Raw genomic sequence first — 15,674 nt, 5'->3', positions numbered from 1 at the left:
TTGTTTTTTTATTTCTGAGGGACTGCATGTAGTGGTGCTTGGGAGCCCAGGGTCACTGCCAGGATAGGGGCAGGGGAGCATGTGATGTCAGGAAAAAAAAAACCCAGGCTTTCTCATGTACTCTCATCCTTGGTCCATGATTTCTCCTCTGGACTCTAGTCTTTATGCTTTTGTATTAATTTATAGGCTGGGTTCGAAATCAGGCCTTGGCAGTGTTAGGAATTGAAGTAACTGCTCCCCATCATTTGGGAGTATGTTATTATGGGCTTGCTAGAGGTTTGTTAAACTGCAAATAGGTACCTTGAGAAGTAAGGAGCAATGGTTTATCGCATTGCCCTTTGATTCTAGACCAGTCTGACTTGAGTTTCCCCAGCAATGACCCGAGAGCTCTTGTACTCCAAGGGAAGAAGTAGCCCTGCAGGTGATGGAGGAGATAGGAATGTGACTTTTCCTGTAGCCCTGAAGTGCAGCAAGTTGATGTTTTAGTTCGCAAATGCTGTTGGGGCCAACACCACTGTTTGTTCGCTGGGATTGTGTGCTAAAGATGAATTGCTAGTATTCTGCCATGCCAAACTTTTCCTCTACCACATCCTGCCTCCATGGTTTAAGTAAGATGTAGGACAGAAGAAAACTGTGAATGCATTGAGACCTTATTTTCCCACTGCCTTTTTAGCCTCACTCTATTTTCTTCTAACTAATGTGGATCTAAATCTAGGTCAATTGAATCCCTTGTAAAAATACGATGGGGCCGGGAAGGTGGCGCTAGAGGTAAGGTGTCCGCCTTGCAAGCGCTAGCGTAGGACGGACCGCGGTTCCATCCCCCGGCGTCCCATATGGTCTCCCCAAGCCAGGGGCGATTTCTGAGCTCATAGCCAGGAGTAACCCCTGAGCTTCAAATGGGTGTGGCCCAAAAACCAAAAAAAAAAAAAAAATACCTGGTATGTGAATTAGTTTTATGTTTTTGTTTAAAGGAACAGAGACTAAGGGATATTATTATGTTTATAAGGAGAAATTAAAGTAGGACTCATGGACCCAGAGAGATTGGACAAGGCATATTTACAAATAGTGTGTGTGTGTGTGTGTGTGTGTGTGTGTGTGTGTGTGTGTGTGTGTGTGTGTGTGTACAACATGTATATATTGTGTGTGATTCGGGATCAAACCCAGGGCCTTACACATGCAAAGTAGGTGCTCTACCATTAAGCTAGAACTGTTCTGTGTTTCCTGGCTTCCATGATTTCAATATTTTATTATGGAACTTTTTTTTTGTTGTTGTTGTTGTTGTTTTGTTGTTGTTTTGGGCCACACCCATTTTACAGTCAGGGTTTACTCGTGGTTATGTGCTCAGAAATCATGCCTGGCTTGGGGGGACCATATGGGATGCTGAGGGATTGATCCGCTTTCTGTCCTAGGCTAGCGCTTGCAAGGCAGATGCCTTACCTCTAGCACCACCTCTCCGCCCCTGGAACTTGATGTTGTTGGTGTTAGTTGTGGATTTGGGTCACACTGGAGATACTCAGGACTTAATCCTGACTTTACAGTCAGAAATGACTCCTGATTGTGCTGGGGGACCATATGGGATGCCTGAAATCAAACCCAGGTCTGCTTCATGCAAGGTAAATGCCCTACCCATTTTACTATTGCTCTAGCCCTGATTATTAAAGTTTTAAATTAATGAATACTGGCTACTAAAATATCTAATATATTTTCTTATCACTCCAGTTTCATTAGTCTCTTTTCCCTTTCTGTGCATGGATGTACTTATTGCCCTTTAAGTCTTTTATTTTGCACTTGCCTTGCAATGTGACCAACTCAGGTTTAATCCCTGGCACACCATATGGAATCACCTTGCGCATCACTGGGTATGGCCCAACTCCCTCCTCAATCCCCCCCCCCCAAAATGAGACTTAAAGGAAATAAAATGTTTCTATGAATAGTGGGTTATAGGTAATTTCATTTAGGACCAAACCTCACAGTGTTCAGAATTGACTAATTTCTCGGCACTTAGGTATCACTCCTGGTAGGACTTGGGGGAACAATATGGGGTGCTAGTTGTATTCAAGACTAGTGTCTTACCCTTTGTACTTTCTCCTTGCCCAGTAATTTTATTCTTTGTTGTATTTTCTATAGCAAATAGTTTGTAATTAAAAAATAACATGGAACCATTTAGTGAACAACTATAATCTTTGGCAAACATTGTGCTTTATATTATAGATTCTGGGCATATAGAAGTAAACAAATTAGACAGTATATTGGGTATTTTAATAGCCAGTATTCATTAGTTAAAAACTTTAGTAATCAAGGGGCCGGCAAGATAGCATGGAGGTAGGGCATTTGCCTTGTATGCAGAAGGACGTTGGTTCAAATCCCTGCATCCCATTGGTCCCCTGAGCCTGCCAGGAGCAATTTCTGAGCATAGAAATAGGAGTAACCCCTGAGCACTGCTGGGTGTGACCCCCCCCCAAAAAAAAACCCCAAAACTTTAGTAATCCAGTGTTTATAAGATGCAGAGAGTGGTTCTGAGGAACAGTGGGACACACCCAGTAGTGCTCAGGGGTCCATATTCGGGTTCCAGGGACTGAACCATGTTGACAGCATTGCAGGGCAAGCATCATAACCCCGTATTATCTCTGGTTTCCCAATCTTAGTTAGAGGAGTCTGTTTTCTCAGTTATTGTTTTAAGTAGCTTAGTAAGGACAAAGTCATCATCATTGCTTGCTCACTCACTCGGTCACTCTGCAGACCCTGCATCGGCTTCACTCAAGCTGCTGCTGTCTGAGAAGCATCTTCCCACTAGCTGCTGCTTCCATGACTCTGGGCTGCTGTGATCGCATTGTCTGTGTCTTCAGCTCGTTGATCACAATATTCAAAAATGCTCATCGAGCTAAAATCATGAATAAGCTTCAACATTCACATGGTTTCCTTTCTTGGTTTTTTGCTTTATGCACAGTTATAATTTGGTTAGTAATTTTATTAGCCTTGCCAGCACCTGCCATTGCACTCTCCAGGTAACAGAAACTGAATGTGTGAGCCAGGTGTTTCTCGTGTTGATTATAGGATTGATAGTGACTTATTTCTACTGACAGTAAAGTGGTCCAGATATCTTCCTAAAATTTTTTTGGAAACAAAGTGAATCTTGCATTTAGAAAAACAGAGTTGTTGTTGTTGTTGTTGTTGTTGTTTTTTTGCAGTGCACTTGTTCTTTTTTTTTTTTTTTTTTGGTTTTTGGGCCACACCCGGCGGTGCTCAGGGGTTACTCCTGGCTGTCTGCTCAGAAATAGCTCCTGGCAGGCACGGGGGACCATATGGGACACCGGGATTCGAACCAACCACCTTTGGTCCTGGATCGGCTGCTTGCAAGGCAAACGCCGCTGAGCTATCTCTCCGGGCCCCGCAGTGCACTTGTTCTAAAAACAAATTAAAATGTCATGGTGACTCCTGTTACTATTTTTCAGACCTCAAAGGAAGACCTTCTGCAGGCTGATTTTGAAGGCGCTTTAAAATTCTTCAGAGTTCAGCTTCCAAAGAGATACAGGGCAGAGGAAAATGCGAGAAGACTGATGGAGCAGGCTTGCAATATTAAGGTAAGAGCCACTATGTAATTTATGTATGTAATGATGTATGTAATAAAGGTGGACCTTGGATGCAGAAGAACATGGCAAGTCCCTTAAATTCTTCCCTCAGCTTCTGAGCACATTCTTGGGGTGTGAACTCACCTCTCCCTGTGGGTTTACATTTGGTAGCTATACCTGTAAGAAGGACTGGGTGAAACTGAGTAGGTTCTGGTTGTAACAAAAGGAAGACATACGTTTGTCTTCGAGGTAGGGCAGGGCTCTGAAGGGCTGCTGTAATAGTGGTTTCCATGGCAGCAGACTTGGTATTTAGTTTTTGCCGTCTGTTTCCAGATTATTTAGGACAGAGTTGGGAAGGGCAATTTAGGCAGTACTTTTCCTTTATTCAGGGACTTGAAAAGCCTGAATCTTAATCTGACCATTTTTATCTCATTCTTTGATCCCCATGAAGTTGAAATTCTCAGAAATGTGTGGTGTCGAGGAGAGAACAGACACAGTTAAAAATAAAATTGAAACTAACATTAATTTGGTTAATTGGAATTAATTCTTATACCTCAGAATATATCTTATCACTTAACTGTAACATAAATATAAATTTGTTAGGACCAGAGCAATAGTACAGTGGGAAGAACATTTGCCTTGCACGCAGCCAACCCAGGTTCTATCCCCAACACCACATAGGGTTTCCTGAGCACTGCTGGAGTGTTTTCATGAGTGCAGAGCCAAAGAGTAAGCCCTGTGCATCACCAGGAATGCCCCCCCCCCCAATTAAATATGTTTGTTTTCTGAAGAAAGATTCCAGGTCTTCTGGACCATATATTTTTGTTTTGTTGTTGTTGTGTTGTGTTGTTTTGTTTTTGTTTTTGGGTCACACCTGGCAATGCTCAGGGGTTACTCCTGGCAGACTCAGGGGACCGTATGGGATGCCAGAATTCGAACTGCTGCCTGCCCTAGGTGGGCTGCGTGTAAGGCAAACGCCCTACCGCTTGGACCATATATTTTTGGAGAATAACAATTAGTATCCGCTTAGCCAGTGAACAATCTATCTCTAGCTCCTGAAATGCAAACTTTTAAGGTCTATGCAACTTACTGTTTCTTAGTTGAGCCAGATGAGCATGAACCACATTTATCTATAGCTTGAAAATACATCGCAGCGGCCAGATTGCCCTTTATTGACTTTTGAAGGACAGCTTCAGCTAGCTGCCTGTTGCCTAGCTGTGTAGAGGTTGTTTTATGTACTGGGAAAAGTTGTGGAAATTAAAACAAAGTTTATAAGTTACAAATAGAAGAGTTGGGGCCGGGCGGTGGCGCTGGAGGTAAGGTGCCTGCCTTGCCTGCGCTAGCCTAGGACGGACCGCGGTTCGATCCCCCGGCGTCCCATATGGTCCCCCAAGAAGCCAGGAGCAACTTCTGAGCGCATAGCCAGGAGTAACCCCTGAGCGTCACAGGGTGTGGCCCAAAAACAAAAAAAAAAAACAAATAGAAGAGTTAAGTGGTATGGGTAAAGTGAAATATTAAATGTTTCCTAAGGAAATACAGGAGCATTGGAAAGAAATCAAGGACAAAAACAAAACAAAAAACAACAAACCTAGGAAATTGGAAAATAGAAACTAGGAAAGTGATACAATAATATGAAATGTAAATGAAGACTCCTCCCACCCCGTTTTACCCATAAAGTTCTTCAGAGAATGAAAATAACAGTTATCAAACTAGAAATACAGGAGCTAAGAAATGCAGGGCATAAAACATGAAAAAAATCCACTCAAATATTACATGAATGGACTTTCTGGAATGAAAATACATTGTGTAGCTGGAAAAATTCATTTGAACACGAACACATATGGAGAGATTTTTTTTCTTAATAATCTTAGACTTGCTTTGTTCTCATTTATACATTATTGAAAGGATGAGGATTCAAACATGTTATCTGATTCTAATTGTAAGTATACAATTAGATGTACACCTAATCTAGGTGTACAAGATTCTAATTGCTAACATTTGGATGTGAAGTGAAACTGAGAAAAGAAAAATATGAGTATAACAGTGTCCAGGGTTTGTGTTTGAGCTATAACTTAGTATCCAACCAACTTAAAGTTTAACATTGTTTTTTTTTTATTTTTTATTTTTAATTATGAGAACAAAGATGCAAAGAAAGAGGACAAGGTAAAGTTACAGTGGAAGGACAATCACCCATAAACAGATTTCTCAGAAATCCCCTTGCTGATATATGAACTTTGAACTTTTATCCAAAGAACATTAAGAAAAATAAAACAGAACCCATGTACAATTACTTTGTCCCACAAGTCCCCAGATTGGAATACATAATATTTCTTAGCAGCACACAAAGCAATCTAAAGCCATAACACTTATGTAACTCCTTAAACATTGAAGGCAAAGTACTTTTTTACATTTCTATGCACATGCATATTAGTTTAAGTTAACCTCAGAAGTTTAAGTGGGTTGTTTTTCTTAAGGATTAGAGTCAAAGGAGCACAGTAAAAATGGTGTTAGAGTGGCAATTATTGTTTGCATAGGCTCACCAAAATATGAGGGACATGGAAAGGAAAAGCCTTGGCCTAAATAAAAGGAGACCCTACCCCTGAAATTTCCTGGCATAAGACCAACTCTAAACTTCAGGCAGCACTCAGGGGTTATCCAATCCAGGTCATTGTCGGTAGTGCCATTACACTTTTATTTTTCACACAGTCTCTGTTGTTGGTATCATGTTTCTGTATTAAAGATCCTGGAATCTGCATATCCTACATTGCAGTCAGGATGGTGTGGTGCGTCCTCTCGTTTCACCTCACAGTTAAAGAGTAATGCAGAGAGCCCTGTCCTGTAAACAGGTTGTTGTTGTTGTCAAGTCTTTTTAGTGTTAAGGGAAGTCTCTTTGGAGCAGGTCGATTTAACATTGTTTTTAATACAGATTCACTTTTTTAAAAATTAATTTGGGCTTTGGGTCATACCTGGCAGTTCTCAGGACTTACTCCTGGCTTAGAGATTACTAAAGGGACCATAGGAGGTTGGTGCTGGGGATTGAACCTAGGTTGATGGTGTGCAGGGCACATACTTCACCTGTTATGCTAGATCTCCCAGACCTACATTTTGAAATCACTTTTACATTGAAACCTTGACCATACATTTAGCCTCTAAGATTTAGTCTAACATGAATATAATGAAAACATGGGAAAGCACTTAGATACACCATAAAGAATAGAAGAGCTAACAGGAAAAACTCAAAGGAAATGCTGATTTACTCAGTGTTTTGTGACTTTTCACTCAAAACAACAGGCAGTTATTTGAACCCAGAATTAAGGTTTTCCAAGTATGAGGCTAAAAGAAGAGTACAGAATGACCAGGGCAATGGGATGGCAAGGCTAAAAATGAGGAATCTTGATTTATAGTTTTCACCAATTTCCATAGTGGGAATATTCCCACTGTAGCCCCCAAACAGAGTATTGATGACTTAACCGTAGGTTCCTAGAGTGTCTGGATACCCTCCATGCAGGAAATAAGCTAGTGGGAGAGAGCTGGGTGTGAAGGATGATGGTGCCTATGATAGAAGAGAAAGTGGAGGTGCTTGAGACCTGGAGACTACAAGAAAAAGACACTGGGGAGAGGTAGAGAGAATTGGGGAGCTAACTCAATGAGTAGCAAGAATGGTGCAGGAGGACATTAAATGCTTTGTTGGTGGTTACCCAAGAGACTACAAAAAGCACCCCTTCTCCCAAAATTTAGATTTTAAAAATGATTTAACCACCTGCAAAGAAAATAACTGGCTGGAATCTGGAGCTATAGCATAGCAAGTAGGGCATTTGCCTTGCACATAGCAGACCTGCGTTTGATCCTTGGCATTCCATATGGTTCTCTGAGCCTGCCAAGAGTAATGATTTCTGAGCACAGAGCAAGGAATAATGCCTGAATACTGGTAGGTGTGGCAAGAACACACATAAAAAAAGAAAAAATAATAATATAGCCAACCTGTGCTCACATATTTTTGTTGTTAGTTCAGGTTAATTAATGGCAGCAACACCATGTATTTATTGCTCATTGCCATCCACAGCCAGCTCTTGATACTTGCTTTTTTCTGTCACTGCTGTTTTACTCAAACTGTAATGTTACGGTTGGGAAATAATCATAGGAGAAATAAAGAAAGAAGAGCAGAGGGGCCGGAGAGATAGCATGGAGGTAGTGTGCTTGCATGCAGAAAGACGGCGATTCGAGTCTCAGCATCCCATATGGCCCCCCGAGCCTGCCAGGAGCAATTTCTGAGCATAGAGCCAGGAGTAACCCCTGAGTGCTGCCGGGTGTGATTCCCCCCCCCCCAAAAAAAAAAAAGAAAGAAAAAAAGAAAGAGCAGAGATGGAAAGGCAAGGAGGAGATTAAGGGGTTGGGTTACCTACTGGCTAAAAACCAAGTCCTGTCCTGGCTTCCACAATGTCTTCCTGCCCCATGCTGGAGAGTTAGCCACTAGTGGCTAGATGTTACCATGGTAACTGCTTGCCTCAGAAATTTCTACCCTCTGCTCCAGTTCAGTTATCTATCTACTGTGATGGACAATTATCCACTCTCTCAGAGTGGATTAATACAATTCTGTCTTGCCTCACACATAATTTTATAGTGGTACAGTCATTCATCCAGCAATGTAATATTTTCCCATTGGAGGGCCTTCATATATGTAACCATGGACTTGACTTTAACTGTTGGAAAATGCCTTTCACAATAGAGCAGAACTGTAAAGAACAATCATATTGAAAGCACTGGCCTCTGATTCTTATGTTATTTGCTATTTATTTTGGGCCATGTGGCTAAAGAATGGAATTTCCCCAAAAGAGGCTTTTTAAAAATTAACCATATAGAAACTTTCGGCAACTCCCATGGATGTAAAAATGTGAGACCCTATATGGGCACGTTGACAAAGGTTCATTTTTAGTGTCAGTTTCACATAAAGAGCTCTGTACATGGGCAAACACGGCTGGGAATATTGGTTTAAAATGTCAGAATCTTCTGCCAGGGAAATGCTGATTATGTCAGAGGATGCAGAGATGTGATCATTAACAACTTAGTAATGAGGTTGTTTCTGTTTCAAAGCAGCTGCCTCTCTTTTCCTTTGAGGATTCTGGTAACATTTCAGAATCCTCAGTTCACCTCAGATGTGGGGCATTATTTTGTCCCACCACTCCCAACAGAGGTGAATGAAATTTGATTTTATTTCACACAAGTCATGTATTCTTGCGGCTGGAGAGATAGTACAGGGATAGTATAGTTGGTTACATGCAGCCAACCCTAGTTTGCTCCCACCCTAGCATATAATGTCCCAAGCACCATCAGGAATCACTCTTGAACAAGGAGCTAGGAATAGCCTCTGAGCACTGCAAGTTTGGCCTCTTCCCCACACACACAAGACAAATCACAAAATGGTAACATTAAAAGCCCATGTATTCCTGAATAAGCAAAGAACCCTTAAACACTGGCTGTGTCTGCAACTGGATAAAGGGGAGAGCTATGTAGCTACCCAGTTATTCAGCTTTTTTTCACATCTAGAAACAGCTTTTCTGGCAGTTTACAATTATATGATCTCTGGTACTTCTTCCATGTTAGTCCTCCATGATACCTACTGATACCAATTTTTTGAAATTTAATTTTAAAAAGCCATTTAGGCATTTAACTTGTTTGGGGAAACCTGAGTATTATATCATGAATTGTATGTGAACCATTAAGTTTTCTTCAAGAAACAGATAAAATACATATAAAAATTGGGTTCAGGGACTAGAACAATAGCACAACAAGTAGGCGCTTGTCTAGCATGCGACTGACCTGGGTTCTATCCTGTGCTCCCCATAGGGTCCCTTGAACCCTTAAGCTCAGAGACAGCAGTAAGTTCTGAGCACAGCCAGCCATGGCCCAAAATTTAAAATAAAAAAACATATGCATATTTTTAAAAAATGCTAAAATTCATCTTTCCTTGAAACAATGGCAGTAAATAATTTTTCCAGCACAATTTACAATGTAGTCTACATTTCTATGATTTTATCTCTACTAGTTGAATTTACAATAAGATTTTATTTAAATTGTTCTTCATAATTGGTGTTTGGGGACCTGATTGAAAGAAGAAAATAGATATGATGTTGATCCTCTGTGCCCTTTTTGTGGCTCACTGGAGGTATCCATATAAATAATTAATGTCTTTGGCTTTTAGAATAGATTCAATTGGGAAAATTAGACCAACGAGAGCTTAAAGGTTAGCAAGCCAAACACCAACCAGAGCCATTTCATCTGTCAGCTCCTACTCTATGAGTATCCATATCATAATCTTGCATTTGCCTATTGAAAGTTTTGTTTCTCCTGCTCAGAGACCCATTTAGCTGGCAAACAGCTGGGTTTCCTTAGTATCCAAGACCAGTGCTTGCTGTCTTTCTCTGACCAGGGCACCCTCTGACGTTTGTTTTCTCCCAATGTCTTTCTGTGAGCACTGAGAGGAGTGATCTCTGAGAACTTCTGGGTGTGTCCTAACATTCCCCTCAAAGAAACATCTTTTCACAAAGCCAGAATACAAAGCCTGTGCTCCTTTGTGCTATCTCTATGACTCCAGACTCCAATTTTTAAAAAAATAACAAGGCCAATTAGTACATTATAACATCTAGTTCTAATGCCTTTAAGGCGGATCCATTCTCAGAAGTGAGGAATGTAGAAGAGATTATATAATACAGTCTCAGTTTGGGGGGTAAATGCAATTGGAAAAAGAAAGATGAAAGAGAAAGGGACTGTGGGTCTAACAGTCTTCTGAAACGGGTTGCGAAATTAAAGGGCTGCATTTGTCAGGGAAATGCTGCATTAGACAGAACTGGCCTCACTTTTAGGGAACACTCTCTGCTGTCAAAAGGTGCACAGCCTAATCATGATACTTGGCTGATGCTCCCAACTGTTTCTCATGAACCAATCCTGGAATTGAGTCCAGCTAAATCTTCCCAGAGGACTGGTGATGGCTCTGTGAGCTAAGTGCAAAAGAACTTTTAGGCCTAAGTGGGGCAAGCTCCAGCACCTTCCCATGAAGTCAGTATGGTGCAACTCTGCCTGCCTGCATCCTAATGTCTGTATTTTTATCTTACTGGACCATCTGTATCCCTTGTCCCATTCTATGGCTGCCATTCCACTGTGTTTCTCTCTTGGGATTCTGTGCAATTTGTCGTTTTTGTTAGAAGACATCATTTGGTGAGTGTTAACTCACTTGACAGCAATTGCAGGTACCTTGCTTCCTTGGCTAAGAAAACATCACCACAAAATTATCACATCTTATTCCTGACTCTAAAGATTGGAGAATGATCTTATTCCTGATTCTAAAGATTGGAGAATGGGCCCTGAGTGTTGAATTCTTAGTTAACAAAGCTGACTTGGGGGCCAGAGAGATAGCACAGCGGTGGGTTGTTTGCCTTGCATGTGGCCGGCCTCGGAGGGACCCGATTCCATTCCCAGCATCCTGTATGGTCCCCCAGCCTGCGGGGGGTGGGGGGGGAGGGAGATTTCTGAGTGCAGAGCCAGGAGTGCCCCCTGAGCACTGCTGGGTGTGGCCCGCAAAACAACCATCAATAAATAAATAAAGTTTAAAAAAAAAAGCAGTGGGGGCCAGAGCTGTGGTACAAGAGATAAGCCTTGCCCACGCTAGCCTAGATGAGACTGCAGTTCGATCCCCTGATGTCCCATATGGTCCCCCAACCCAGGAGCGATTTGTGAGCCCATAACCAGGAGTAAACCCTGAGCATCACCAGGTGTGGCCCAAAAAACAAAATAAATAAATAAAAATAACCCAGTGAAGCCCAACAGACACTGATTTAAAAAAAAAAAAAAAAGCAGTGGCACAAGCAGTAGTGCATTTGCCTTGCATGCATGAACCTAGGACGGACTCTGTTCGATCTCCCAGCATTCAAGCCAGGAGCAATTTCTGAGTGCATAGCCAGGAGTAACCTTTGAGAGTCATCAGGTGTGGCCCCAAAACAAAACAAACAAACAAAAAAGCTGATTGGCAACTACTTGACAGGCAGAATTTTAATGTGGTCACTATCATCATATAGCTGCATCTCTCAACTAACTTTTATTTATTTGGGGAGGGGGGTAAGGGGAGTTGATTTGGTTTTTGTTTTGTATTAATCTTGAACACTAGCTCCTACTTTCTGGAGATTCTATTAAACTACGTGTCCATTCTTTCCCTTATTAAGTGTTGATGATCTTTTACACACCTGTTGTAACCTGGTATGATCTTTGACATCTGAGTCAGTGGCAAAACTGGGACTGGAGAGATAGTACAGCAGTAGGTCATTTACTGTGCATGTGGTCAATGCATGCGGTCCCATGGAGGGACCTGTATTTGTTTTCTGGCATTCCATATGGTATCCCGAGCCTGCTAGGAGTGATTTCTGAGTGCAGAGCCAGGAGTAACCCCTGAGCGCCACTAGGTGTGGCCCAAAAACAAAAACACAAAACAAAATCAGTGGCAGAGCAGACAAATTCTGATTCTGGAAAACGCAGGATAAAGGAAGGGCCAGATAAGGTAGCATGTAATGGGCATTTGTGATAAAACTTACAAAGGGAAGGAGAAGTTAGTTACAAGAAAGAAAGGCTGAGATGCCAATTTAGATCTATAAAAACTTATTTTGTGGTCAAAAATAAACCCACAAAAGCCCTCCAGACAGGGAAACGTATAGAAAGATCCTCGAGGATATTTGGGGATGTTTGACCTTCTGCAGGGAACTAAAAGGCTGCTACAGATGGAACAAAATAATGCTGGCAAATAGGCTAAATGGAGATGGATCTAAAGACCTGAAATGCCTCAATTAGAGTTTTGAATTTTGTCACGAGTGCATCACATATCTGTGGAAGGATTTTCAGATTATCTCATTAGGTAGGGCTTTTGCCTCGCATGCAACAGACCCAACTTCAGACTCCTGTACACCAAATGGTTTGGAAACCAGCCAGGAGTGATCTCTGATTGCAGAGCCAGGAGTAACTCCTGCCCAAACAAAAAGAAAAGGAAAATACAAAAATAAAAGGAAAATGAAAGCAGAGAAAGTGTAAGTAAAGATGAAAGTATAGCAGTAATCCAGGTAAAAAGAGAAATTGACTTGGATAAGGGGAAATTGAAAATAATTTATGGATTCAATATATATCCTGTGTTATAAATTATATCTAACTTGCTGCTAAATTGGATAGGGGCTGTTACGAGTGAATTATCATGAAAGGTTGCTCCTAAACTTCTGCTTGAATTCTGGTTGTCCAGAAATCTTTATCTGAGCAATGGAGTTAGAGAAAATAGGAGAAAGTTTCAAGTTTAATTTTAGAAGTATTGAAATTTAGAGATACTAAATATGAGAAGAAATGCAAGAGAGTACAAAATGATAGAGTAAAGTGGTCATTCTAGAGGACTGAGTGCTGAAAGGAGTTAAAAGTGATAAGTTTGATCCTGTTAGTAACATTATTATTTACCACAGTGCCTAAAAGGAAGAAAGACAAAAATTCCTGTACAGAGGCAGGCATGGAGGCAGGAGGGAAACTGGGGGGACATTAGTGGAGAGAAGTGGACACTAATAAATAAAGGTATGCATGTTTGAACATTGTATACCCCAAATTTGGTCTTTAATAATTTTGTAATTCATGATGATTTAATAACAATTTTCTTACTGCAAGTGAAGATAATAGCATTTTTTATTATTCAGCATAATAAAAAGGCTTAAATACCTTTTCTTTCTTTCTTTTTTTGGTTTTTGGGTTACACCCGACAGCGCTCAGGAGTTATTCCTGGCTCTATGCTCAGAAATCACTCCTGCAAGGCTCAGAGGACCATATGGGATGCCGGGATTCGAACCACTGACCTTCTGCATGCAAGGCAAATGCCTTACCTCCATGCTATCTCTCCAGCCCCCTTTTCTTTCTTTAAAAGTATCTGCTTGTGGGGCCAGTGAGGTAGTGCTAGAGGTAAGGTGTCTGCCTTGCAAGCGCTAGCCAAGGAAGGACCGCGGTTCAATCCCCCGGTGTCCCATATGGTCCCCCCCAAGCCATCGGCCATTTCTGAGTGCTTAGCCAGGAGTAATCCCTGAGCATCAAACGGGTGTGGCCCAAAAAAAAAAAAAACAAAAAATAAAAAGTATCTGCTTGTAGATGTCACTGAACTTCTGGAAAATACTCTGGAGAGAATTGCAAAATATGCAGAAGGTGTGCATAGCTTGGCAGGGCATGTTGAAATCAGAACATTACCTCCTTAATCTTGGACCAGTGGGTTGTTCGGTGAAACGTAAACTTAGGGTGTTTTCTTCTTTATTTGTCATTCTGCCAGGTGGGACTTTCCTGTTTCCTCTCCTTACAGGAGGTTTGAAGGCAAATCCCATACTATTTGCTAGATATTGGATGACTTCTGGGACACAGTCACCATTTCTGACCAGCCACTCTGCAGTAAGAACTAAATGAATGGCAAGAGTAGAACAGTGTGTGTTTGCTACAGAAACTCTTTAGCTTAGAGTCTGCGTTTCCTGGATTTGGAGAGAATTTCTTTTCAGTAACATCTGGCAATAGAAAAAAATTCTTTTGATTTGTTAAAATTTTAGGCTCTGTAGATTGCAGTACTGTTAAGGATAAGGTGTAACACATTCTCATTGTATTAGACACATCCTAATTCCCACCAGAACTGTCCCACCCATAGCAAATTTCCTACTGAAGACCAGCTCTTCTTTTTTGTTGATTTGAGGACATTTATTATACCCCCTACTATGTTTCTTTATATCGTACTCATGAGAGAGGTCATTCTGGTTCTCTCTCCCTTTTCTCATGACTAATTTCATTCAGCACCATATGTCCCAGATCCATCCATGTAGCAGCAAAGTCCTAATGATTTTGCCTGATTTCATCTTTTCTTTTCTAAACCCAGTAGTATTCTATTGTGTATAAAGTCATAGTTTTTAATCTTGTCATCTATTCTTGGACACTTAGGTTGTTTCCAGATTTGGGCTATTGTAAATAGTGCTATAATGAATAATTAATTACCTCCTTTTAATGAAATAATCCTTGTGGCATCTGGCTAGGTTTGGGCAGCCAGACATCTTTCCAAACCACATGTTTGTCTTTGTTCAAGTGCTAGGTCAGGCTAGGCTTATAGTTGTGCCCGTGACAAAATTCTAAAGTGGCAGCAGTTTATCCTCTGGATCAAATACACCTCTGATCTGGAATATGACCTTAACTTGGGGAATGATTTTCTTTGACAGTCTGTAAAACTTCTCCTCTCAAAGTAAAATTTAGTTCTAAATTGTCAAAAGTGAAACAAAAAGCTTTTGTCTAGGAAGTCTTAGGGGTAAAACATGTAATTATAGTGAAATCCAGTTTCTTAAATGAGTAACCAGTTCCTTTGAGAAGTAGATATGTTAATTACTTTGACCCCTTGGAAATCTAGCAGTTGGGAGTATCGGATATGAGTCTTTCCAAGGAATTGCTAGCTGGCTAGCCTTACTTCTCATGCCTTGGAGTATCATGTATGAACTTTATCTCGATAGTGATAGCATTTGAGAATAAGAAGAAAAGCTGGAAATGCAGTGAAGTAAGCATATCCATTGCGTGCAACCAATGCTTCATGAGTTAGAACTGGGCTATAGAATGTGATGCTGTTAGTAGAAACTTAGACAAATCTGAGTTAACCCCACATTTTTTTTTTCTTTCTTGGTTTTTGGATCACACCTGGTGGCGCTCAGGGGTTACTCCTGGCTCTGCCCTCGTAACATCACTCACGGCAAGCTTGGGAGACCATATGGGATGCCAGGAGTCCAACTACCATCTGTCCTGGGTTGGCTGCATGCAAGGCAAACGCCCTACTGCTTGCTATCTCTCCGGCCCCTAACCTCACATTATTTTTGTTGTTGTTGTTGCTGTTGTTTTTGGTTTTTTTGGATCACATTCAGCAGTGCTCAGGGGTTACTACTGGATCTATGCTCAGAAATCACTCCTGGCAGACTCAGGGGACCATGTGGATGCTGGGATTCAAACCACATCCTTCTGCATGCAAGGCAAATGGCCTGCCTGCATTCTATCTCTCCGGCCCCCTAACCTCATATTTCTAATGTGCATCCTACA

The 15,674-nt window shown here is 41.3% G+C and overlaps 1 protein-coding gene across 2 annotated transcripts in view; it reads left to right on the top strand.

Annotated features, from left to right (window-relative positions):
• RABGAP1L (RAB GTPase activating protein 1 like) overlaps positions 1 to 15,674 on the top strand; it is a 369,153-nt gene that overhangs the window by 294,744 nt on the left and 58,735 nt on the right. For both annotated transcript variants that reach the window (XM_049776425.1, XM_049776426.1), the window contains one exon: positions 3,453 to 3,581. In XM_049776425.1, coding sequence (XP_049632382.1) covers positions 3,453 to 3,581 — 129 coding nt within the window. The remainder of the gene's footprint in view (positions 1 to 3,452; positions 3,582 to 15,674) is intronic.

The sequence above is a fragment of the Suncus etruscus genome, chromosome 7 (genome assembly GCF_024139225.1).
Source record: "Suncus etruscus isolate mSunEtr1 chromosome 7, mSunEtr1.pri.cur, whole genome shotgun sequence".
NCBI lineage: Eukaryota > Metazoa > Chordata > Mammalia > Eulipotyphla > Soricidae > Suncus > Suncus etruscus.
The sequence above is the reverse complement of the archived record's forward strand: the minus strand, read 5'-3'. Positions and strand labels throughout refer to the sequence as shown.